Raw genomic sequence first — 25,957 nt, forward strand, 5'->3', positions numbered from 1 at the left:
GTCACTGGTGAATGTCTTGAAACAGGCCTGTCTCCGTTTTTGAATCCGCAATAATGTTGGAAGCTGGCTGGAATTCGTTATTTTCGGAAAGGTATCCAATCCGCACTTGGGAAGTAGATAAGACACAGTTCAGTCCTCGAATCACCCTCGTGGCGCTCTTATATAGGTATATCGATCCAGTTCACCCTCGTGGCGCTCTTATATATAGGTATATCTACCCAGTTCGCCCCGATCAGGTTTCCGGGTTTGTCAGCACCATACCCGTGCTCGTGGGTTTCACCAAAGTTGTAAACGTCTGAGACCTGCATCATTTCGGGCTTTCCTCCCACATTAAGCTGACACGCCGTGATATGACTGGAATACTGTTCAAAGCGGCGTCAAATCAAATTCACAAACTCATTCACTTACGGGACAAACTAAACGTCACCAAAGTTGCCTGGCAAAAACAGCAGGATTTATTTATAAGGTTACAGTTAGGAATAGAGAGAGAGGAAACAAACGAAAAATTCACCATACATTTTTTCACACAGACAATATATTCTCAAAGTTTTGGTGTTTTTGACACTTGATTAGATTTGAGTTATGAAATGAGACTGTCTATTTTTACACTATGATGTTGATTTACAACACTGGACCCAAATTGGATACTATACAGATGACGAAACTGCCCGGGAAACGAAAGTATACATCCATGTTTGATGGAATAACACAAACATGGTAATTCGATGGTGAAATATTTGATACAGGTATAACAGTTGTGTTATGGAGTTGAGACTGCCTAATTGGACTTAGTGATGTCGATTTACACGTTGGTGAACTTGTATTTTGTTTATACCCATACAGGTGCGGTTGTCGCCAGGTCAAGGGTTTTCGCCAGGTGACGTATTGCAATTTGCTGCAATTTTCGATTTGTGGCGTTTTACGCATGCATGCAGTACATTTTTTTCCCCGTCAACACTCTCTTTGGACTTGGCTCCCTTTACCAGCTTAGGATAGGCATAGCTGCTTGCATGTCCATTTAGTGTTTTGTTTCATGTTCTGTCTGGATGCCGATACACGTGTTGATAGCGATACTGAAAGCTCAACACTTGAAGGTGTTGGTGTATATTGTTAATTGTTCTTTTATTCATTCAACATGGCAGCAAACATACGCACCGGGACAACATGCAGTCGGAGACTCGCGCTAAGTCTCTTAAAATAGAAACAAAGTACTATAGTTAAATTGAAAAGGGGCCCCAGATAGATGGGAGATTCAGAGCCTGGGGGAAATCTAGACTTGCTTTATTTAGGACTGTATCATCACACTTAGGGCGGGGCGGAATGGAAAATAATATGGTTTAGGGACTCTTAGACCGACTACTGCAGTCGGTACATACAGATTTCACTTTTCTCTGCAATAACTAGAACACTGGTTGAAGATCCGATTGTCCTGACACACAGCCATGAGAACAACTGTGTCGTGTTCATGGTCCTCTCTATTCCCGACGTACGATTACAGAAGGCTTTAGGTTGAACTATGATTGGACTGTGGTGTATAAGAACGATATCCAAAGAAAAGGACACACATTCACTTTCAAATAAGCAAAGTGTATATCACTGTCTATAGCCTACCATGCTAAAACCACTTGCCCCTTTCCGTAACCAGCAAGAAAAAGCACGGGTGAAATGGAGCAAGAAAATGTTCGAGACTGGTTGCATTAAAGATCGAAGCACGATTTGAGGTAAGTATTGTTTTACGCCGCTTTTAGCCATATTCCAACAATATCACGGCGGGAGACACCGGAAATATTCTTCACACATTGTACGCATGTTGTGGAGCGCTCACAGCAAAGAGAGGTGACGAGCAAACGCGTTTTCCACCAGGCTACCCCACCCCCCACCACCCCAATATGTACCTCCGTGAAGATTCCGGTTAGAATTGGTAGTGTATCATTTGAATTCAATTAAATTAAGTCAGTGGCACCAATAATTGAGTTGTAGAGCCTGCATTGCTCCTGTTCTATATCCAATCCTACAAGCTGGTACTATCTCTGCAGACAGTGTTCCTGGGTTGTATTTGCGCTATTGAAAAAAAAAAAAAATGGGTAACGTTTTGTCTTTTTGGTAGTAATTTCTGTCCTTCGTGTGTTCTAAAGTACTTTGGCATACGGGAAGCGTAAAACATTAAATTAAAAAATTATAATATACCATTATTAACCTCCTCTGAGTCCTCTATGGAGCCGCAAATTCTCACGCAGCGTTGCTCGCCCCGTGAAGATCCGAGTTTGTCTTCAGCAACCCAACCTTGTCGTAAATAAAAGCCACAAAACCCTTTCCATTTTTATAAGAATTTTAAATCTCTGCCAAAAGTGTCGATAAGAGCTTCGCAACCAACGGGATCAGGTGGTCAGTCCCGCTGACTTGGTTGATGCATGTCACTGTTGCCCAAATGCGTAGATCGATGCTCATGATGTCAGTCATTGGATTGTATGGTCCAGACTCGAATATTTACAGACCGCCGTCACAAAGCTAGAATTTGGCAGTGTGCGGCGTTAAATAAGAAAAGTGAGGTGACTTCATACCTATTGTCGGAATTACTGAAGTCACAATAAAGTTTTTTGAGATAAATAACGTCTTCTGCTGTTGTATTTGGCTGCTTTACATCCATTCTTGGATTCTTGGATCGTTGTTTCCTTTCTTCACCCTCAGAAATGGACCCCATTGCTGAGATAATTGGTGGGCTTTAACGTCGCGTTCAAGATTGTATTTGTAGAGCGACCTACATGCACGTGTGTGTGTGTGTGTGTGTGTGTGTAGCTGCTTGTACTAGTCCGGACTAATGCCGATTTTATAGTGCTAGCCCACTGAGATACCATATGCCGCAGTTTAACATGAATGCCCCACTTAGACACAATATACTGACTCCGAGCCGAGCTGTCCTTGTTTTAGCCCCTTAACACGAAGTACCATCTTTTAACGTCTTTTGGTATGACGCGTCCTGGGATCGAACCCCGGACCTTCCGCTCTCCGGACGGACGCTTTTCCACTAGACCACGGAGGCGGGCCCTGGGGTAATGGTATCAACTGAACTTGAAATCCAGTGATATATACGTTTAGTATGCATTATGCTTAAAAAATAAACAAGTTAAATACATGTGCATGCTCTAGCTATTACGTTCACTTTTGTAAACTGTTGGAGGTCAAATGGCGTTTTTCATTGATGTTGAGTGTTTACCTCAGACACGTTTGATTTGCCGCCCATGTTATGAGCAGTGTTAATAACAACCCCAAATCGCTCAATGAAAATAATGTTGTTTCTTCCCTTTCGACGATTTTTGCCATGTGCGTGACCGGCTTGTTCCGGAATTACCCGAGTGAGCACGAAAGGACTTTTCTTGGTTCAATCAAAGTGCACGCGAGTCATTGGAGTAACTGGGCTCCGTCTCTACATGTTTTAACAACGCAAATGAAGCCGCGAACCAGCTTAGAATGGTCCATGGCTGCAAATACAAACTTCCTGTTGCTGGCTTCCTGTAGCGAACTCATGCGCGAAGGTTCGAGAATTTTGTACAATAACCAACGAATATAAAACCGAAAGTACAGCGGTAAATTTAGCCACAACGCACGTCCTTCTGGGTAAGAGGAGTTGTATCCATTAATACACAAAATACACAGCAAGATTCCCACTGAATCTCTGACCCGCTGACGCTGTTCAGAAAGTCCCCGTCTTCGCTTGCCTAGAGAATCAATTATCGTGACGAGTTGAGACCGACTCGGATTTTACACAGGTAAGTGGGCGATCTGTCTGAGATTCTTTGTGACTCCCGTGACTACAAATACTTTATTTATTTGATACTTGAAGTGTTTTACGAGTAATTTTATTCTCACATAAAATGTGAAAATAAAATAGCATGAACAATGTCGTGCGTATTGCGAAATATGGCTGTGGTCGAGGATGAAACCATAACATGTACTGTCCATTCTGTATACGCCTAGAGTATATCAATCCCTACTTCTGGTGAACAGACTGACTGGAATACATCAGAATTTGCCTGTGAGTTAATTTATAACACATATTTATAGCTCAAACGCAAACAGATCCTTTCATTTAACCTTGCTTAGCCATCTGAGAATACTCTTCATTCTATCCATGTGTTGTTTCTTAAAATAGCCCAAATAGGTGTATACAAAGAAGGCCAAGTAGGCAAGGTAGGTCAGTGGTTTTCAGTCAACATTAACTACTATGAAGCCTCCATGTGGAAACCTCCCATCCTGAGAATCACTGCTTTCTACTTCTAGACTTACATGTACACAGAGTGCACAGACTCCATAACCATGATTCGTTAATTTGGAACTTTGTTATCTTGACAATTCATTATTAACAGGGTCTCACTGCTACTTGAAGAAATCTTTCAACAGGTCTGCAGGGTTTACTGAACACAATATTACAGCCTGTGTAATGTTATGTATGTATTATAGCAGTGCTCAAACTTCCTAAATCCTTAACGTGTAACATTATAAGGAGCCATTGACTTTCAAACTTAATTTCAAACACTTTAAAAATGAGTGTGTAGTGTACATGGTGTAGGTGTGTGTATATATCCCCAGTGTACGCGTTGGCTATAACCCACAGATTTGCCAGGTACAAAATACTGCATTCTGTGCATGTAAAATGAAATTTAAATTGAGTCCTAAAGATGCCCCAGAATGTATTGTTTGAATTATTCTTAGTGATTCCGATTATCTGTGTCCAATTTCTACACTTTAATCACAAAGTATCTTTTGAACCCAGAAAATCCCCATTTATTGTCACTGTAAAACAGGCCGCATGTCGATCCTTGGTTAGAATATGTTCCCAGCTACCTGTGCTGGCTATTTGAGGTGATAAGTCTAAATGGATCAGGTGCAGTGACTTGGTTGATAAAACAACAAACAAAACTCATTAAAATGCAAAAACAAAAAAACATAATAGTGATAAAAAAATAGCGACAATAATCATGATAATAATCATTATAATGTCTAAAATATAGAGAGAAGTAAATTATGTCTTGGCAGATTCCCTCAAGTCTTTGTCATAGACATGCCCACCACTCCTATAAATAGAATGATGTGTTGATAGGAAATCCCTGTCACTGTCACCAGGATGTCTAGAGTCCAGCTAACACATAAACATGTCTGATTATAGTTTGACGTAAAAGCGCCCCGCTCTAATAAGCGCCCACGGTGATATTTGCTAATATATTGGCTAGTGAACAATCCCAATTAGCACCCCTTTTGATTGATCAATGTACACAAGACTTATTTATCCGCATGTAATACGCACTCATGTGTTATATGCATCCTTAATTATGGGCAATTAAATTCTGGTAAAATGTATCTGTCGTACATAAACATTTCAGGCTGTCAGCAAAACCACAAAATTTATCTTTCAACTTTGGTTGTTTTCACCAAAATAATATTCTAATAAGAGCCCCCTATTTGTAATTTGAGAGCGCCCTGGGCGCTTATTACGGCTTATTACTTAGAGTACGGTATTAAGCAGCAGAACACTATACTCTGTGGAGTAATTACATGTAGCAATTGGAGTTGCCCTCTAAATTTGTGCTAAAACATTGACATCATTAAATTGATAATTTATCAACAGTGAATGGTGACTAGGGTTGTTATGATTCACTCGCATATTCGGTGAATCGAACTGTATCCATTCATGAATTGAATTTGTTATTCGTTGTCACCATAATCGAATATTTCCGAATATGCAATCATGTTCTTTTACATACCCTGTACCTAAAAATATCCATAAGAACTTATTACATGCAAAGATTTCTTTAAAGACAACACTCCCTTATTTAATTTGACAGTATTGTGGTCACTGGTTATTGTCGTATTTGAGCAGATACTAGTACCTGGATAAGTGCAGTTTGTGAATGTATTATATATTAATAATTAACCAACCATGTCAAATAATTTTTGTTGTTATTTTTCACTGAATATAACAAGTAATACATCAACAGCTGATTTGTTGTCATGGTTATTGTATTAGTTACCCTTTATTTGTGATACGAATCGTATTCGCCTCATGGTGTATTCGTTGCAGTCCTTATGATGGCAAGTCCTTAAAAGTTCAGTATCATTGTTGTAAGTATTTATTTTTATGCAGTTGGAATAAACTACCACCCTTTACCATGTTTACAATCTCATTAAACATATTGTTACAATTCCTCTCTGAGCATGATCAGTGAAGATGTGACACATTTTTGAGAGGTATCTGAATGCAATACAATAAAGGGTGCACCATTACATTGTTGGTATTTCATACACCTTGTCATTGGCGTCTGTACCCAGAAGAGAGTACCATTGACATGATTGAAGGAATAGTTGTGTTGTGTCGAGGTGGTAAAGAAATGAAGCCTAATCTATTTAGAAAGGTGATGTCTGCTTGGCTCAAAATACCATGAATCCTTCATTTGACTTGCATGTGGATAAATACGAGTGGAATATTTAAAAAAACAATACAACACTAAGCATAGTAACCAAATGCTGACATTTAAGCTTGGGTACTTGTTTTTGTTTACAGATCTATGTTTAATGCTTGAATGCAGGCCTAAATTATTGTAACTTAGGCAAGTATGTCCCCCGTTGTTAGCTGAGCATACTGATGTTACAGGTGACACACTTCAGGCAGCACATAAACAGAGGTGTGTTTGAAGTCACCCCAAAACACAGTGTAAGGAGAATTATTAAAGAATAATTCATCAGTTTACATATGTCCATTTAGACTGTACCCAAGGGAGTGAAAATATATTGAATAACCCCCCCCCCCCAAAAAAAAACACCCCCCAAAACAACAACAAAAAAACAAACCAAAACAGCAATCCCCATTGTGAATGATAACAAATGAGTACATACTCAAAGGCTGTCAGGAGCACTGGTGTGGTGACTTGGAGCGTGTTTTGTCACATGTAAAACCGGTTAGGATTAGGGAAAGACTTGTAAGACCATTTTAATAGCAAGTTAGGAAACACGTTTCAGGTGGAATTGCTCGCTGTTTTCAGTGATTGTGATGTACAGTGATCCTGAAATAAGTTCATTGATTGCAGTGTTTGAAATTAAGCATGAAAGTCAACTGGTCCTTGCCGTAACCCTATTGGAAAATGTTACAGATTTAGGGGACCCCTTGATTTATCATGTTTATAGGAGAAGGCCTCAAGGACCTCTGGGCACCTTATTTTAAAACTTGCTAGGAACAAGCATCAGACATTCAAGGACCTCACCTTATCCTCACTGTGATCTAACTGGGGATGATTTTAAATATATTCACGGGTCCAGGGATTTTCAGCAATGTTCAGAACAACAACCTCTATACAATAATATCTGGAAGGCCTGTGTTTTAGGCATCATGAACAAATATATTAAACTAATAAGTAATAAAATAATATGTGAGTGAGTGAATGAATAAAAGAAGGAATAAATCCACAGATGCCAAGCGCCAGACAGGGTAGCAAGTACTAACAACAGGTGAGGTACCACAGCGTTAGAAATTGGCACGACTCCTGCAGTCCTTGCCATACTGCCCAATAGTTTAGGTATCATAAGGACTAGTAGAAATGTGCTACTTTTAAGGGTTTTACTATATGTTATCATTATAAGGACTAGTGGACTGAAACTGTTAGTTTCTACCACTGTATCACCTTTTAACGTCTTTTGGTATGACAGAGCCGGGGATTTAACGACTGACGTCCATTCGTCCTGTTAAAGCGTTCACTTGTCACACCAAAGACCAGGCTTGATTTCCTGCATGGGTTCAATTTGTGAAGCCCACTTCTGGTATCCCCCGCTCTGATAATGCTGGAATATTGCTAAATGTGGCGTCAAACCATACTCACTTACTCTCTGGGCAGACGCTCTACCCACTAGACCACAGAGACGTGTGAGTGAGTGAGTGAGTGAGTGAGTGAGTGAATGGGCCTCACTTATTGCACACACTTTGTAAACATTGAACCTGTGCCATAGGCAGGATGAACCTACAAGTGAGGGACTGATAGAGTGAGTGAGTGAGTGAGTGAGTGAATGGGACTCACTTATTGCACACACTTTGTAAACATTGAACCTGTGTCATAGGCAGGATGAACCAACCTACAAGTGAGGGACTGATCGAGTGAGAAGAGTTTGACACCTCGTTGGTCTGAGTCGTACCATCCTGCTGGGGTATCATGCAGGAAGCAGAGGTACTGTAAGTCCCCATGATCCCCAGCGAGGTGGCCTAGCTTTGGTTGCTGGTGGCCTATAGCCCGTGTTTTAAAACTATTTTATTGTTATGCTCAAATATGTTTTATTAATTTTTTTTTAAAAATGGTATGCATGAATTGATTTTAAATATTCCTGTGCTAAATGATTCAATTGTTAACATATTAAACTTGGTCTCGTCGCTATATGGCTGAAATAATGCCGATGCGACGTTAAATTTTAACTCACTCACTCACTATTTTTTTGGATCAAGAAATATCCAGATTAACAAATGCTTGTAGATAGATTTAGACACCAACAGAAGTGTCTTGTAGGCAGTGTTTCCAGACTAATATGGTCTGGACTGTTGAGGCGTCACTGTATTTCAGAATCTATGGTTTGGGTGGTGTGGTGGCTTCGTGGGTGGATCTGTTAATGAGTGGGTTGGTGTAAGTGTGTCATAGAATTGGTGGCTAAGTATGAGTAAATGGGTTGTTTTGATTGTGAGACACTACCTGATAAACATCCGAATGTTGTATACTTATAGGACCCGTGAAAATCCGGGGTAGAATAGGTCTTCAGCAACCCATGCTTGCTGTAAGAGGCAACTATGCTTGTCGTAAGAGGCGACTAATGGGGTCGTGTGGTCAGACTTGCTGACTTGGTTGATGCATGTCATCGTATCCCAATTGTGTTGATTGCTGCCGATGATATCAATCACTGGATTGTCTGGTCCAGACTTGATTCTTTACAGACAGCCATCTTATAACTGGAATATTGCTGTGTGTGGTGGTAAACAAACAACTGCACTGTTAATATAAGTTCCTGGTGCCTGGCAGCACACTTAGAAATCACATTTTAAACAAAAATAGGTCATTGGAAAGTAAACATGTAAAAGGACAAATAGCATAAGTAACAACTACCAGTCAATATGTATATCTTGTTGGTAAAACACAGAAGGGCACTTTAAGTCATGATTATGAGAGCCACCTGGCACACTTAAAAGATGTATTTCTGACCCTATTACCATGGTAACTAGAAGTGTCATCTCATGCAAGTGTGACATCTGTTGTGACAATGTATTTTATCCTACATGGATGGTGATATCGATTTGATGAATCCATACGATAAACTTATATCCTGCTCGCTACACATGGGAATGAGGTCATCTAGCAGGAACTACTTTCAAGCTCCATAGTGTGATGGTGCTTCACACCTTCTTTCTCCATACACTATTGACTAATGATCCCCATATCCTCAGATTGGACTTTTCCTCTGTGTCACCGTGTTTCTGTAGATTACATGGCTGCAACTGCCTTGTCACTATCATGACTATTGGGCAGAGCACTAGAACACTATTCATGCACGGTTTCTAAGGTTTCTCCAGTGGGTCAAATTACACTTAAGACATGGATTATACGTAAGACTGACATTATATGACAAAGAGGTTATTACCCTTGTATCCATATTGTTAATATCATATATTAGGAAAAAAGTGACCATTTTGGTTGCCATAAAATCTTTGATATGTGACTGAATTTAATCAACTGTTTGCCACTACAGCTGGATAATAACTGGTGACAGTATCTACTTGAGTATAGTGCACAACCGAGCAAAGTGTGCACCCCATCTACATTTGCCCTGGCGTGTCTAGGGGAAGCAGTATTTGGAGAGAGAAAAAGATTTCAGACTTCACCATGTTCACACAGTGAAACATATGCTAACACATGTCCTATCTCCGACTCTTACTCAAGCTGGCTGATGGGTAGCCTAGTGGTTAAAGCGTTCGCCTGTCACACCGAAGACCCGGGTTTGATTCCCGACATGGGTACAATGTGTGAAGCCCATTTGTGGTGTCACCACTGATATTGCTGGAATATTGCTAAAAGCGGCGTAAAACCATACTCTCTCACTTCCAGTCTAGCTCCTTGCACAAAAAACAGGTTGGCTCTGAAAAATGTAGTTTTGGCACATGAAGTCATTGTACAATTTTTATTCCCAATAATGACTCTGCTAATAATCTCTGTTTGTATTTTGATTTAGTCTATATGCAACTGTTGTGCTTAATAAAGAAGTAATTAGGCCTAATAGTGCTGATCTTTGCATCAAGCTCCTCACCAGACAGCTTAAACAACTGAGACAAAGGGCCAGGTTGACATCTATTGTGTTAACTAATAGGAATTAATCCGCTCAGAGGTTCATTAAGCTAACAAATAGGTTGTAATTATGTTGCCATGGTAACGAAAGTATCAATAGCCTTAACATGCTTAACCTCCTTATAAGTTACCTGTATGAGAAAGAATGTTGGTAGTTGTCAAAAAGGTTTTGTAGAGTGTTGAATATGTTGAAGTTGGATTGAATCGATTCAGGGTTGTATCGCATTACTGGTAGTTGTGAGGACGGCGGTATCTGAAGTTGAGAGGGGTAAGACACTATGCTTTGATTATGTTACTAGACTAGCTTCTGTAAGTCAGGAAGTTATCTTGGATTTCATACCACTTTCCCTTGGCAGGCAAGTTGCAATTATTTTTGTGGTTTTGTTCATAAATTGGGATTGTTTTTCATAGTTTTATTTTCTTAAATTCAGAGATATTGTATCATGCATTCAATGAAATAATGTGAAAATAACTTCTTTGATAGGCATTTAGAAGTTGAAGTACTACGTACACATGACATAAGGATAAGATTTATGGATGAACAACTTCTTTATTACAATTAAGAGCAACGCTTCAGTGTAGGTTCTAACACCATCCAAGTGATCATCCATAAAACTTATCATTACCTCATGTAAAAGTAAGGGTTACTGCCTATTCCACCATGTTTACTAGTCTTGGTGTCGGTGACATACAGTTCACTTCAGTAAAGCCATCTTGACATTAGTTAGAACTTGCATATTTTTAATTGGGAAATTCTGGAATTTGGGGAATGTTTTCATTTCATTTGCTGCAGACTTGGGCGGAGTCAAGATAAAAGCAGTCTAGATATATCCCTGTAAGTCAGGCAACATCACAGCATCTATCTGTTAGATTGACAGGTTTCTGGATGGTAACTTGAACCTCATGAATGGTTCTATATGAAATTTGATTGCTGAATTGTGAAACTCAGTCCAAGAGCAGTTTCACTAACTTTCAGGGATGATAACTTTGGAAAGAATTCAGAAGTGTGTGGTTGTTGACAGGAGAACATGGACAGTGTTGATTATCACACAAGTTAAGACTATATTAGTAGTATGAGAAGGCCTATGATTCCATAGAATAACCTTATTATGGGTGTAACCATTGATTTAATTATTGATGCATCACAGTTAAGGATGCACGGTATTACCGATGTATTGGTAAATTGAAGTCAATTCTTTCCTCGATACATATCACAATATAAATTTTTCATGCTCAGTATATCAGATGATTTCAAATAGCGTCTTTTATCATGTGTTTCCTGTCATACTGGACAGTATTGCGATGGTAGTACACCAACTATTGCAATATCTAAAGCTTGATAATTATATTAAGCAATGTAATAGAAATGAATAAAGTATTTCTGACAATTTCAAAGTCGGCCACAGGCAGGTTTGAAATTGGCATAATTTATGTTTTATTACAACTAGTTGCAACGATTGAAACTATTGGTTGTTCTGTAGTCTGTTGACAACATAACTGCAATAGTTCAATGTATCATTCCACTCCCAGGCCTCAGCCACATTGCAAGAATATTGGGGAGTTTGGCTTAAACTATTCAAATACAGTTCAAAATGACATTAAAACAGACCCTCCGTCACTTATGTATAAAGAAAAACAAGACAAGCTATTTCTCAGATTTGTGTTATTCAATGGGATGTTTTTGTTTTGTAGGAGTCTGTGACATATTCCGGTAACAACTCACACAAGTCATCATGGTTAAGGAAACTGCATTCTACGACTTACTGGGCGTCAACCCGTCATCCACACCAGATGAGATCAAGAAGGCGTACAGGAAGTTGGCTCTCAAGTACCATCCTGATAAAAATCCCAATGAGGGAGAGAAGGTCAGTGACATCATAATTATTACGTCTTGCCGTAAAAATGACTATGCTTGTTGTAAGAGGTGATTAAGGAGATCGAGTTGTCAGGCTTGCTGACTGGGTTGCGGCATGTCGTTGTATCCCAACTGCGTAGATCTATGCTCATGATGTCAATCTTTGCATTGTATGGTCGAGACTTTCAAATTCACAGACCACGGTCCTATAGCTGGAATATTGCTGAGTGCGGCGTTTAAAAACAAAATAAAAATAAAAACCAGTAGAATCAAATCAAAATATGAATTTATGGATGTTATTACTTATCGTATATATACATCGTATTTTATCATCCAAAACTGGCTCCCACAGGAGATATCGCTTGGATGAGATCAAGCGATATCTACACTGTAGATATCGCTGCAATGAAATTACATCACAATGCTTTGCAGACCATTGTGACATCACTGGTTACCATGACGTCACAATCAAATGACATCACTAATGGCTCTGCTACTGAAGCTGTTTGCAGTACTTTTTACACTGAAGACACTGCTAATTACTGTCTACAAATTGAAAAAGTTGAAAGAATGATGTTGGATGATAAATAAAATCTCACCCGAGTGTCTTTTGATATCAAATATATCAACACTCGTTGATAAAAGTGGCAAAAATCCTCGGCAAGCCTCGGATTTTTCCACTTTTATCAACGAGTGTTGATATATTTGATATCAAAAGACACTCGGGTGAGATTCTCTATGTATGATCAGATACATAAAAACAATCAATATAGGTTCTGGCAAGTTGATATTCTGGTAGGGAGAGGGTGTAGGCCTGATATGTTTATTAAAAAAAACACCTTCCCAATAATGCAGGAAAAAATGGTTGGTCCTCAGGTTTTATGCCGAAACCAATTTGTTCACTTCCCATTCTGGATGCTCTGTTTATAATGTGTTGATGAAAAAAGGAAGAAATAATATCTTTAAATACTGACTAACAAAATATTCTGTGCCACCTGGGCCTGAAATGTTATTGTCGACATACATCAATCAAACTGTCCATAAATCAGGGCACCCCATCTCAAAATTTGGTGGTTTTGCCAGTTTGTTGTCAATATCAATATGGCTGTGATATTGCTGACGCGATGTATAATTTTAACTCACTCACTCACTCACTCACTCACTCACTCACTCACTCACTCACTCACTCACTCACTCACTCACTCACTCACTCACTCACTCACTCACTCACTCACTCACTCACTCACTCTGTTATCATCTGATTGTATGCTATCTAATATGGACACTCAATGGAATGCTGTCTGTTTACAGTTCAAGGCGATCAGCATGGCGTACGAAGTGTTGTCCGACCCAAAGAAGAGGCAGATTTATGACCAAGGAGGGGAAGATGCTATCAAGGGGGGAGGGACGTCAGGAGAGGGTTTCCATTCCCCCATGGACATTTTTGACATGTTCTTCCACGGAGGAGGGCGGAGGCAAAGGGGGCCTTCGAAGGGCAAGGACATTGTGCACAAGGTCAAGGTTACTCTGGAGGAAATGTACAATGGTGCAACACGGAAACTGGCTTTGCAGAAAAATGTTATTTGCGGAAACTGTGAAGGTATGTTATTGTATGTTTTAACAAGAGTGGTTCAATACAACTGAAGTAATGTTCAACCAAACTTCTCTCATGAAGTATAATACATATTGCCAGAGTGTATCTAGGTCTATTCACAGAGCTCGGTTCTAAATATAGGCTTGACTCGGAAAGTAAATTTGCTCGTAATTGTGTTTCGGAGATTAGCTCTGTTGTACACATGCCGAAAAAGCTTCATTGGCTTGTTACGCGTGCTGTTTTTATACATTTGAGTTTTCCATGTAATGCATGCGTTTCTGTACGCAAGTTAATTGAAAGTAATTGGGTTTTGAATAGTTTTGGGGGGTATTTTACGGAAACACACTGCATATCTGTAGCTCTGTATTCAGACAGAGGCCAACACATGAAGAATTGATCTCCACCAACCCATGCTTGTCATAAGAGGTGACTAAGGATCAGGTGGTCAGGCTCGCTGACTTGGTGCATGCCCCAATTCCGTGGACCCCACCATATCCCCATTGGGTGGATTGATGCCTATTCATGTAACTGGAATATAGACAAAAAACAGGCCCCGTGATTGTTGTATATGTCAGTAAAAATTCCCAAATTGGTAATGAGAGATTTGCCAAGTCATGTTAGCATGGTAAGTGTAGGAACAAATAATGTGCAAGGCTCGGTGACCGAGTGTGCTGTCGATTAGGTGCCTCATTCTGAGAGTGTGGGTTCGAATCCCGGATGGGACACAACCCCAAAGAATACTAGAATTAGTACTTTACTTGAAAAGTGTTTTCCCAAGTATAACATAAAGGAATTGAGTATTCCGGAATAAATAATGTGATTGCTTGGCAGTGTTGACTTGCATTCACCGACAGCCGGGACAACAGGGCTAACATACAAGAAGATGCTTTAATGTTTAGTTATGCATTGGATGTTATATTAAAATATCTCTATATTTAAGAAAATAAGGGATTTAAACAACATTGTTTTTTGCCCCAATTAGTCTGCATATACTTGTTAAATATACCATGTCGCATACCATATTCGACGTAATAAGCGCCCCGCTCTAATAAAAGCGCTCACAGCGTTATTTGTTAATATATTGGGAGATGAACAATCCTAATTAACACCCCTTCTGATTGATCAATGTACACAAGACTTATTTATTTGCGTATAATATGCACTCGTGTGTTATATGCACCCTTACTTATAGGCAATTAAATTCTGGAAAAAAAATTCTGTCGTATATAAACATTTCAGGCTCTCAGCTTAAACCACGAAATTTATCTTTCAACTCTGTTTTGGTTGGTATTAACTTTTCGTTAGTGGGCCACTGCTAAATTGAAATGGGTGACATGTGTATGTATTTGAAGAGGATAGAAATGATACAGGAAACAAAACTAAAACTGAAACAAGCAATTACCATGACAACTACAGAAGTAGGGAGATGCACATGTGCTTTGTTGATGTTCAGGAACTATTAATGTGCTCTTCCTTGACCGAGTACGAAAGGTCTGATGGGCCATTAATTAGGTCATGTGTTTTTGAAACAGTGTGAAAATATTGCCTCCAGAAAGTATGCATATGTCATTGTAGGTCTTTGTTAGAACTACAATCATGTTGCTCACCACAATAGGTCGAGGTGTTAGTCTCTGTGACATGTTGATTGCTTGATAATGTACCCTTTTGGGTCTGGGATGCTGCTCATACTCTCAACCACTGGTTTGTCTAGCCCTTGATGACCGCCTCCCTGGTCTTGTGGTAGAGCGACCGCCTTGTGTCTGAGTGGGGTATTCATGTTAAACTGAGGCATGGTATCTCAGTGAGGTAGCACTGTAAATTGGCATGCGCACGCACGCACGCACACAGGCACGCACACACACACACACACACACACACTTTGCTATATAAGTGCAATAATCTTGGACACGACGCTAAACCCAATTTCACCTCACCTCTGGCATATGATGACATGAGGCTTTTTTCATGATATCAATCACTAGTTATCCTGCATTTAAAGGCTACTCTGATATAGCTTGTTGAAGACCACTCTCACTGAACCACTATATTTTTAACATATGTGATGGATCTTTCTATTCTTATGCCATGCTTGCCGTAAAAGGTGACTATGCTTGTCGTAAGAGGCGACTAACGGGAATCGGGTGGACAGACTCGCTGACTTGGTTGATACATGTCATCGATCGCCGTCATTAGCTGAAATATTGCTGAGTGCGGCGTTAAACAACAAACAAACCAACCAATCTTATGCCATAATGAAAGAAGCTGTTTTTTCAGGTAACCCATCTCACTCTGCAAAATAGTTCTGACTGAAATTGTTTTAAACATATTTTTTTTCTTTTAAATATCCTTTTGCCTATAAATTGCCTTGTCCGATTGTCCATCTGTATTCATATGATAATCTAAATGTAAAAAAACACCAAATAAAAACACTACCTACCTAATTTCAGTTTGTTCAAACAACTGGGGGGCAGTCAAGTAGCCAAATGTTGATGTGTTCGTTTGTCACACCTAAGAGCTGGATTTCGATTCCTCCATATGGGTACGCTATATGAAGCCCATTTGTGGTATCCCCTGCTGTGATATTGGTGGAATATTACCAAAGTGGCATAAAACAATACTCACACACTTAGTTTGCATTGTGCTCAATAGGCCTATTTCTATTGAATGCTGTACTGTGTTTGATCAGGGCGCGGTGGAGCAGTGGGGGCTGTGATCACCTGCAGCAGGTGCGATGGTTCGGGCATGATGATCCAGGTGCACCGCCTCGCACCCGGCATGGTGCAGCAGGTGCAGTCTCGGTGCTCCGAGTGTCGAGGTCAAGGGGAGATCATCAACCCCAAACTGCGTTGTAAGACGTGCATCGGCAACAAGGTGATCAAGGAGAGGAAGATACTAGAAGTCCATATAGACAAAGGCAAGTACAGATCATGTTGGAGATTTACTGGGAGGGTTGAAAGGTCTGTCATTGATCCACACAGTGTTGTGTAGTTGATGTCCCTTAGTGATCCCCACACTGTTGTGTAGTTGATGTCCCCTTTGTGATCTTTAGGTAACGTCCCCTTTGTGTTCTGCAGGTAATGTCCCCTTTGTGTTCTGTAGGTAACATCCCCTTTGTGTTCTGTAGGTGACATCCCCTTTGTGTTCTGTAGGTAACGTCCCCTTTGTGTTCTGTAGGTAACGTCCCCTTTGTGTTCTGTAGGTAACGTCCCCTTTGTGTTCTGTAGGTAACGTCCCCTTTGTGTTCTGTAGGTGACATCCCCTTTGTGTTCTGTAGGTAACGTCCCCTTTGTGTTCTGTAGGTGACGTCCCCTTTGTGATCTGTAGGTAACGTCCCCTTTGTGTTCTGTAGGTAACGTCCCCTTTGTGATCTGTAGGTAACGTCCCCTTTGTGATCTGTAGGTAATGTCCCCTTTGTGATCTGTAGGTAATGTCCCCTTTGTGATCTGTAGGTAACGTCCCCTTTGTGTTCTGTAGGTAACATCCCCTTTGTGTTCTGTAGGTGACATCCCCTTTGTGTTCTGTAGGTGACGTCCCCTTTGTGTTCTGTAGGTGACATCCCCTTTGTGATCTGTAGGTAACGTCCCCTTTGTGTTCTGTAGGTAACGTCCCCTTTGTGATCTGTAGGTAACGTCCCCTTTGTGATCTGTAGGTGACGTCCCCTTTGTGATCTGTAGGTAACGTCCCCTTTGTGTTCTGTAGGTAACGTCCCCTTTGTGTTCTGCAGGTAACGTCCCCTTTGTGTTCTGCAGGTAACGTCCCCTTTGTGTTCTGTAGGTAACGTCCCCTTTGTGTTCTGTAGGTAACGTCCCTTTTGTGATCTGTAGGTAACGTCCCCTTTGTGTTCTGTAGGTAACGTCCCCTTTGTGTTCTGTAGGTAACATCCCCTTTGTGTTCTGTAGGTAACGTCCCCTTTGTGTTCGGTAGGTGATGTCTCCTTTGTGTTCTGTAGGTGACATCCTCTTTGTGATCTGTAGGTAACGTCCCCTTTGTGTTCTGTAGGTAATGTCCCCTTTGTGTTCTGTAGGTAACGTCCCCTTTGTGATCTGTAGGTAACGTCCCCTTTGTGATCTGTAGGTGACGTCCCCTTTGTGTTCTGTAGGTGACGTCCCCTTTGTGTTCTGTAGGTAACGTCCCCTTTGTGTTCTGTAGGTAACGTCCCCTGTGTTCTGTAGGTAACGCCCCCTTGTGATCTGTAGGTGACGTCCCCTTTGTGTTCTGTAGGTGACATCCCCTTTGTGTTCTGTAGGTATGAAGGACCAGCAGCAGATTCGATTCACAGCGGAGGGGGACCAAGAACCAGGCCTGGAACCTGGTGACATCATCATCGTCCTGGACCAGAAACCACACAACACCTTCGAGCGCCATGGCAATGACCTCGTAATGAAGATGAATTTAGAACTGGTAGAAGCCTTGTGTGGGTTTGTCCGCCCTGTTGAAACACTGGACAATCGAGTTCTCAAGATCACAAGTCATCCAGGTGAGTCATACATGCTACACACCCAGGGACTTGGAGTGTGGAAGATATTTATTATATGGAAAGAAAACCCAATCTAGATACGTATACGAAAGCAGGACGCTCTAGCTAGCTCTATTCCACATGAAATCAGCATCAGGAAAATTATTTGTTTGAATTTTAGAGGAGAGAAGAGTATTGTGTAATGTAAGATTTCATAGACTAAATGTTAGTCTACCAGAGACTTTACAAAATGTTTTGGGGGCCCAATCTTTTGGATTCAAGTCTAATTAGGCTCTGTGCGCTTATTTCTTGTCCAGTAGTGGCCTACATTGGGAAAGAAGTGGCCTGGCTGGGACTTGGCACTATTTACTCTCACAAACGTTTTCTTTCAATTTTTAATCAAAAGTAATATGTAACGGGTTATATCAATGTTCATTTTGCCTTGTCAGATACCATGTGTTTCAAATTTGACATGTAAAAATTAAATTTATCAAGTAGACATAAAATCTTATTTTCTCAAACAAATAAATTCCATCCACTCTCATTTATTTCAAAATTATGTAGATTATGAACCACACCAACCTCTTTGTGGGGAGGTTTTGTTTGTTTGTTTTCAACGCCACACTCAGCAATATTTCATTTATATGATGGCGGTCTGTAAATAATCAAGTCTTGACCAGACATTCTAGTGATTGACATCATGGGGATCTATCTACGCAGTTGTGATATGATGACATGCATCAACCTAGTCACCCCTGACAACAAGCATGGGTTGCTGAAGACCAGTTCTAACCCCGATCTTCACGGGTATACTGGGAAGGTGGAGTAGCCTATTGGTTAAGGCAGTTTCTTGTCATGCCCAAGAGGCTGGTGGACCCAAAGGAGTACAATGTGTGCGCGATCCTGCTCAGAATTTGTTCCCAGCAGCCTATGCCTGTCGTATGATGTGATTAGATTGCTGATGGCCCAGGTTTTATTATTATATCTTTTATATATTTTTGAGATGTGGGCATGGGTGGCCCAGTGGTCTAAGGTGCTATTGTGAAGAGTTGCGTCCCATGGACACACCAGAAATCTATAATTGTGGGTTTGAATCCTGGTTTGCCCCAATTATGTTTCTAGGTTTGTCAGCACCCTACCCGTTCTCGTGGGTTTCACCGAAGTGGTAAACGTCAGAGACCTGCATCACTTCAGGCTATCCGCCCACATTAAGCTGACACGCCATGATATAACTGTAATACTGTTAAAAGCGTGTTAACTCCAATTGACGGAGAGGGTTTATTTTACATCCTTTCTTCCTCTTTCCAGGTGAAGTAGTGAAGCACGAGGATGTGAAGTGTATTCTCAATGAGGGCATGCCCATCTACCGGGATCCCTTCTCCAAGGGACGTCTTGTTGTACAGATGGTTGTTAATTTCCCAAAGAGCAACTTTGCATCAGAAAAACAACTGAAGGTTATCGGCAACATTTTGCCCAAACCCGATGAGGTCCTTATATCTGACGATGCAGAAGAATGTGATCTGGTGAACTTTGACCCCAATGCTGCCAAGAATTCAAGGCATCGGCAGGCTTACGAAGAAGATGACGATCACCCCGGCCAACAGCGTGTACAGTGTGCTTCTCAGTAACCATCAAGATGATTAACAGATGAACAAGTGAACATTTTTCAGGACAATATGATATCATGGATATCAGATGTATTGAATTAGATTGTCTGTTGTTTTGGGCTTATATTATAGTATATTATATAGTCTGTGAAGACATGAAGTGGAGTGTACGTGATAAGACCAGCCTGCAAGTTGGTGACTGATTTGGTGACTATTTGATAGATATTATTGGGCGTTTCCCAGCTTCAGAGGGAACAGGCGGGAGCAAGGAAATAGAAAAACCAAAATAAATAACCTGAAACTGATATGTTTTCTGTTGTTAAGGATATGAACAAGAATGGTTGGCATCGTGAGACACCTCCATGACAGGGAAAATGGAGGGCTGGGAGGGAGAAACCAAAAAAACAGATTGGTTCATATGTTTTTTTCATTGCTGAATGGGTTGATATATAAAAGTCGTGTTTTAGCTGGATGTTTATCTGTGTCTGCTGACAGACACACAAAAGTTCAGACGTCCCAGTCATTGTAACCCAACTTGCAAGCTGAATCGCAAATATAATTTGGATTATTTCTTATCCTGACACAACACATTTCCTTTTCCTTCTGGACCTTGATCCTATATCTCAAAACTAGTGACTGTCAAGACTGTCTTGACTAAAGAAGTTGGCCCAGAATTAATGTGATTAATGATGATTTTATGTTTATTTTTAATGCTTATTCATGAGAGTCAAGGGGTCCTTAAGTTGGTCCTAGATTATCATCGAGGCAATTTCAAGGACCCTGTACCTCCCTCAATTTGAGGCACAGTTCATAAGTTGACGACATGCTGAGAGAGTTAACTCCCTTGCATTTGGAGCCATTGTTTGCGATACACCCTACACCCAAACCTCCCTCGGTCGACTGGGATCCAATGCAGTATTTGAGAATCTCTGTTCTACAGTGAAACCTTGTTAATCTGGAAACCCCTCCTTCCTGACAAGATTCGGGGAACACAATATATTATTAAAGGGACATTACACTTACTTACGATATGTGTTTACCTGTTTTTTATTTAGACGATTTCACTGGCAACGAAACTGTCCAGGTTAAAAGGGTTTCAATGTATAACAGCCACAGGTAACTTTTAAGGGTGAATTGGGAGATGCTTGGCCAAGAACTTTGTATCCAAGCAGTAACCGAGAAAATACTGTGCAGTATGGATACACAATTATGACATTTTCTTGTGTGACTATCTAAATGTGCCATTAAAAACGTAGAAATGTTGTTGTTTTTATCCATTCCTTCCCGAAGAAATAAGGTAGAATCAAGGTCTGTTTTGGCCCATTTTAAATGCTGTATTAAGGCGAAGGATTGATTTATCAAACTTCGACAGTAACTCGATGAGCAGGGCCGTGACCCAAGATGAAGTTTGTACCATGTCTTTGTTCTGATGTTATTTACATCAGTGAAGAGAACTTTGGATCAATGATTTGCTCATGTTCAAAAATAAAAAGGCTACTTGAAAACACCTAAAATCAGCCTTTTGGACACATTTGGTCCAAGCCTTTACATTTTCTGTTCTTTATCTGAAAATGGCAAGTGTTGAAATGAACATCTTGTTTATTTTAATTTTTTGGTTTTATTTAAACAAATCAAATAAATTTCACAACAATTTCCAAATGTTTTGCTTGTTTCTTAAATTATGCACATTTATGGGCCAAAACAGGTCTAATTAGTCCTTGTCATTTATGTAATATAACTGATTGCTATGAGGCATAACCACATCAAACATTGTCTTGTGTCAGTACCAACCCAAAGCACAGACATGACTATTGTAAGTTGTGCTTTTTTATAAGATTTTTTGCTAGCATTTTGATAATGTGATCCTGCTGGTCCACTTAGAGTAAGATAAGCAGATTGATAGCAGTTATCCTGTTCGACTTTGATATAAACTTATGTAACATAGATTTATGACAGTTGTATGTGTGTAGTTGGTTTATGTCGCCTTGACTGGATCAGTAATAATGCCTTCTCCATGAAGATTATAGATTGGATTAAAGATTGGATTAGTCACACTTGGTGTTCAACATGAAGAGGGGTTAACCCGGCAAGTTTTCCTCGCGACAAAATCATCATACCTTAATTCTATTTTTTATGTGGTAACTAAACTAAGCCCATTGTGGGATTTTGTTATTTAGTCATAGAAGGGCCAGCAGCAACTCACACGAACTAGCCATTACAATATTTCATTTACCCTTACTATACATGGCATACAGAAAATATACAATATTTCTTGCTTTTGTTTAACAGTCTTGTATGTAGTATGTTGATTGCCAATTTTAATTTCTGTGTGATGATATCTTCCAGGATGTTTACTCATGTGCATGATGCAATGTCTCCATTTAGGATATTTGACCACACATATAATGTGTCCGGGGAGATAAGTTTCCGTTTTGCTAGATGGGAGTTCCTACAAAGTATCAGTTCACAGGAGATAGTCTGGAAGTCCTGAACACAGAACAAGGAAACTGATACGCAGGATATTTACCAAATCACATTGTAAGTGGCAGTGTGGGTTTCACGATACCAAAGATTAAAGATTTTTAATTCAAACTTTCTTCAGGGTTTGTATTGCCAATTTAATGTTAAGATGCTCAGAAACATGCTGGAATAACCTTGTTCTGTGTTATGAAATCAGTATGTTTATGAATATTTAATCAACTGGTATAATAGTGTCCAACAAGTTTTGACAATTTCTTGGTATTTTTATCTAACCTTGAGATAGCATTAGTGTATGTTACAGTCAGAATAATGTTGTATATTGTTGACATCAATTGATATATCAATGATCAACATTTTGACAAGTCAAAAAAAATTGTGAACCTGTAGTTGATAATCAAAACAGAACAATCTAGTGGCATGTCAGGTTTATGCAAACTTCCCTTAGAGCTAAGACAGTGGTGATATGTGTCACAAGCTTGCCATGCATCACTGACTTATGCAGCATACCTCTGAATCTCATGCAGGGCTTAAATTGTCAAGTGTAGCTATGTGCTGTTATAGCTCTAACAGGGGCGGTCGGGTAGACTAGTGGTTAAAGCGTTCGCTCATCATGCAGAGGACCCGGGTTCGTTTTCCGACATGGGTACGATGTGTGAAGCCCATTTGTGGTGTCCCCCACCTTGATGTTGCTGGAATACTGCTAAAAACGGCGTAAAAACTCACTCACTCACTATAGCACTAAGATTACTGTGAAGCTATGGAACACTATTACAACTACTCTAGCACCAGTGTAGTAGCACTCGTCTATTTCAAAGTAGGGCAGTTATGATGGTTGTCGGGGTAAAACTGGCACACTTCTATGTTGAGGTATCGGAACACCGATCTACAACAGTATCACACTGTAACTGGTGTAGGTCAGGTATAGGAATTACAGCAGTTGTGCCAAGACTGTTGTAGATCTGTGTAAGTACTTTTATATGTGTTGAACATTCATTTTTTATAACCCACAAATATTACTTACTGAGGGGATACTTTCTTTTAATTGGTTTACAGATCTACCAACCTGTTAAAAGAATTTTTTTTTAAAAACAATTCAGAAATGCAAACTTCCATCATCACGACATAATAAAACTACTTTGTACCAACAGAAAAAGAGTTTGATGAAAGTGAAACCTTTACATAGGCCGACCCCTTTCTACAGAATCTTTTTTCTGGTCCTCAAAATTTGGCTACAGTCATATATGGTATATAAAGAAGTCATATTGAACTGTCAGACAGACAAGACCAGCTTAACTGACACTGCACACACATCAACTTATGCAGATAAAATAAATCTGAAATGTTTCGTTAAGAATAAGTAAACCCAAGCAAACAAATGGTTTGACTTAGTATCTGTATCTGGTTAAAACTGCTACCATTCTCTGTGAATATATCTCATGTTGTTCGACCATAAATCTGCAATCAGACAGCTAGGAGTGGGTGAGTGAAGTATATAGCATCTGCTGGCCATGATAGTTATGACAATGGCCAAATCCACAGAACTAACTCACTCTAAGCCTGGGATGACAAGGTAGAAGAGAGGTAGAAACATATTATGGAAGACATCATTGTATATACACTCATGTCATTCTTGTGTGTTGTATATCCATAAGACCACATCACACTAAGTATATCTTTCTGCTGAATGTAACAATTCCCTTATTTAGGAAAGGGTGGTTGGTAGCCTGGTTAAGTGTTTGATTCCCAACCTGAGATCTTGTTTCGGCGCCTTGCTGGGACATTGTTGGAATATGGTAAAAGTGTGGTAAAAGCCTAAGATTGGGGATCCTGATATTACAATCTTTAGACCTTATGTCACCAAAATGTTTGGCAATAATTGTAAAAAATTATTCAGAAAATAAACCTAAAACGTATCATCACTAGTTTACTTATTAGTTGAGAAAAAATAAGGTGTAATATTGAATATTTTTTTTAACAATGTTGCTTTTAAAATTTTATCTTCCTATCTTTGTCAGGAAAACTCATAAGAAATAATCATTTTGTTGTGGTCAGAGTGGTTTTTAAGAGTTACATTTTCATCAGTATTTATTTATTGGAAATCTATGACATGTATGTGTTTAGAATCTACTTTAAGGTTGTCATAAATAAATAAGTAATAAAACGTTTTTGATGTTTCATTCCATTCTCACTTACTACTTCATCAGTTTTGTTGAGTATTGTTCAGATTATGGATTGCTGTGAGATTAGGCAACTAGCTAAGAGCAAGATCCCATTATTGGATTGGGACAATTATAAAGACGGAGACTCCACTACACGATTAGGATACCTATAAAGAGGGCAACTGGACAGTTGTAAAGGGCTGGTTACTGGCAGAGAACGAGGCTCCACTATAAGAGTTGGTTGTTTCGTACACGTTCCTTGGTTTGTCACCACTATGCCTGTCACACTGGGCTTTCCTCCTGATTACTGTTTAAAGCAGCGCAGACCGAACTCGCCCACTTTTCTTTCATACCACGAAACAGGAGTACAATGCATACCTCAGAAGCATTGGAGGTTAAATCAATTTTATCATCTCAAACCATTTTCCACAGGTGATATCGTTTTTTTATTTATCTGCTAGGGGGTATTGGCTGCTATGAAAGTGCATCACAATACTTTGCAGACCATTGTCACATTACTAATATCTCTGCAATTGAGTGAGTGAGTTGGGTTTAACGCCACTTTTAACAGTATTCCAGTTATATCACGGCATGTCAGCTTAATTTGGAAGGAAAGCCGGAAGTGATGCAGGTCCTTTCGGCGAAACCCACGAGCATTGGTATGGTGCTGAAAAACCTTGAAACATAATCGGGGCGAGTCGGGTTTCGAATCAAACATCCGAGGTTTCTGGAGTGCCCAAGGGATCCAGTTCTTCACAGCGAATCGCGACGCGTTAGATAACTAACTCTGCAATTCAAGCTGGTTAGCTGTACTTTTGATACATGGAATCTCACCCTCACCCTCGGCACTCACACTCGTCAATAACTTTAAATGTCCTGGGAGTTTAAAACTTTTGTAGACCTGTGTTTATACATCTGATATCATAAGACACTCGGGTGAGATTCTTTGTCTATTCATTCTTTAAATGCCCTGGACCCATTCGACACCACACCTGTATTTTTCTGTTTTTGTTCTAATGAGGGAGTGAGTGAGTAAGGTTTTACGCCGCTTTTAACAATATTCCAGCAATATCACGGCGGGGGACACCATAAATGGGCTTCACACATTGTACCCATGTCGGGAATCGAACCCGGGTCTTCGGCGTGACGAGCGAACGCTTTAACCACTAGGCTACCCGACTGCCCCTTGTTCTAATGAAACAACAATCAAAAGGGACAGTCCAATTCAGTTTATTGTCCTTTCAGGCCGCCTCCGTGGTCTAGTCGTAGAGCCTCCATGGTCTAGTTTTTAAGCGTCCGTGGTCTTGTCGTAGAGCCTCCGTGGTCTAGTCGTAGAGCCTCCGTCTGGAGAGCGGAAGGTCGGGGGTTTGATATAGGGGCTAAAACAAGGACTGGAGTCAGTATACTGTATATCTAGTGTATATTTAGTATATCTAAGTGGGGA

At 40.1% G+C, this 25,957-nt stretch overlaps 1 protein-coding gene across 2 annotated transcripts; it reads left to right on the forward strand.

The window, feature by feature from the left end:
• Positions 1-3,490: 3,490 nt before the first annotated feature.
• Positions 3,491-24,519, forward strand: LOC124131214 (dnaJ homolog subfamily A member 1-like). Of its 2 annotated transcripts, none has more exons than XM_046494317.2 (6): positions 3,491-3,767; positions 12,054-12,226; positions 13,528-13,816; positions 16,497-16,724; positions 18,057-18,287; positions 19,575-24,519. In XM_046494317.2, exons 2-6 carry the CDS (start codon positions 12,095-12,097, stop codon positions 19,892-19,894), a joined length of 1,200 nt encoding a protein of 399 aa, XP_046350273.1. In that variant the 5' UTR covers positions 3,491-3,767; positions 12,054-12,094; the 3' UTR covers positions 19,895-24,519. The 2 variants fall into 2 exon arrangements, with proteins under 2 accessions (XP_046350273.1, XP_046350274.1); XM_046494318.2 differs by lacking the exon at positions 3,491-3,767 and adding an exon at positions 10,611-10,629.
• The last annotated feature ends 1,438 nt before the right edge of the window (positions 24,520-25,957 follow it).

This window comes from Haliotis rufescens, unplaced genomic scaffold (assembly GCF_023055435.1).
Source record: "Haliotis rufescens isolate VD_foot unplaced genomic scaffold, xgHalRufe1.0.p SCAF_14, whole genome shotgun sequence".
Classification (NCBI taxonomy): Eukaryota; Metazoa; Mollusca; class Gastropoda; order Lepetellida; family Haliotidae; genus Haliotis; species Haliotis rufescens.

Excerpts from the sequence above, each read along its gene's own strand:
- LOC124131214 (XM_046494317.2), top strand. The coding sequence starts at position 12,095 with ATGGTTAAGGAAACTGCATTCTACGACTTACTGGGCGTCAACCCGTCA. Across the intron at positions 12,227-13,527 it reads ATCCCAATGAGGGAGAGAAG|TTCAAGGCGATCAGCATGGC; the intron begins GTCAGTGACATC and ends GTCTGTTTACAG. Across the intron at positions 16,725-18,056 it reads AGAAGTCCATATAGACAAAG|GTATGAAGGACCAGCAGCAG; the intron begins GCAAGTACAGAT and ends TGTGTTCTGTAG.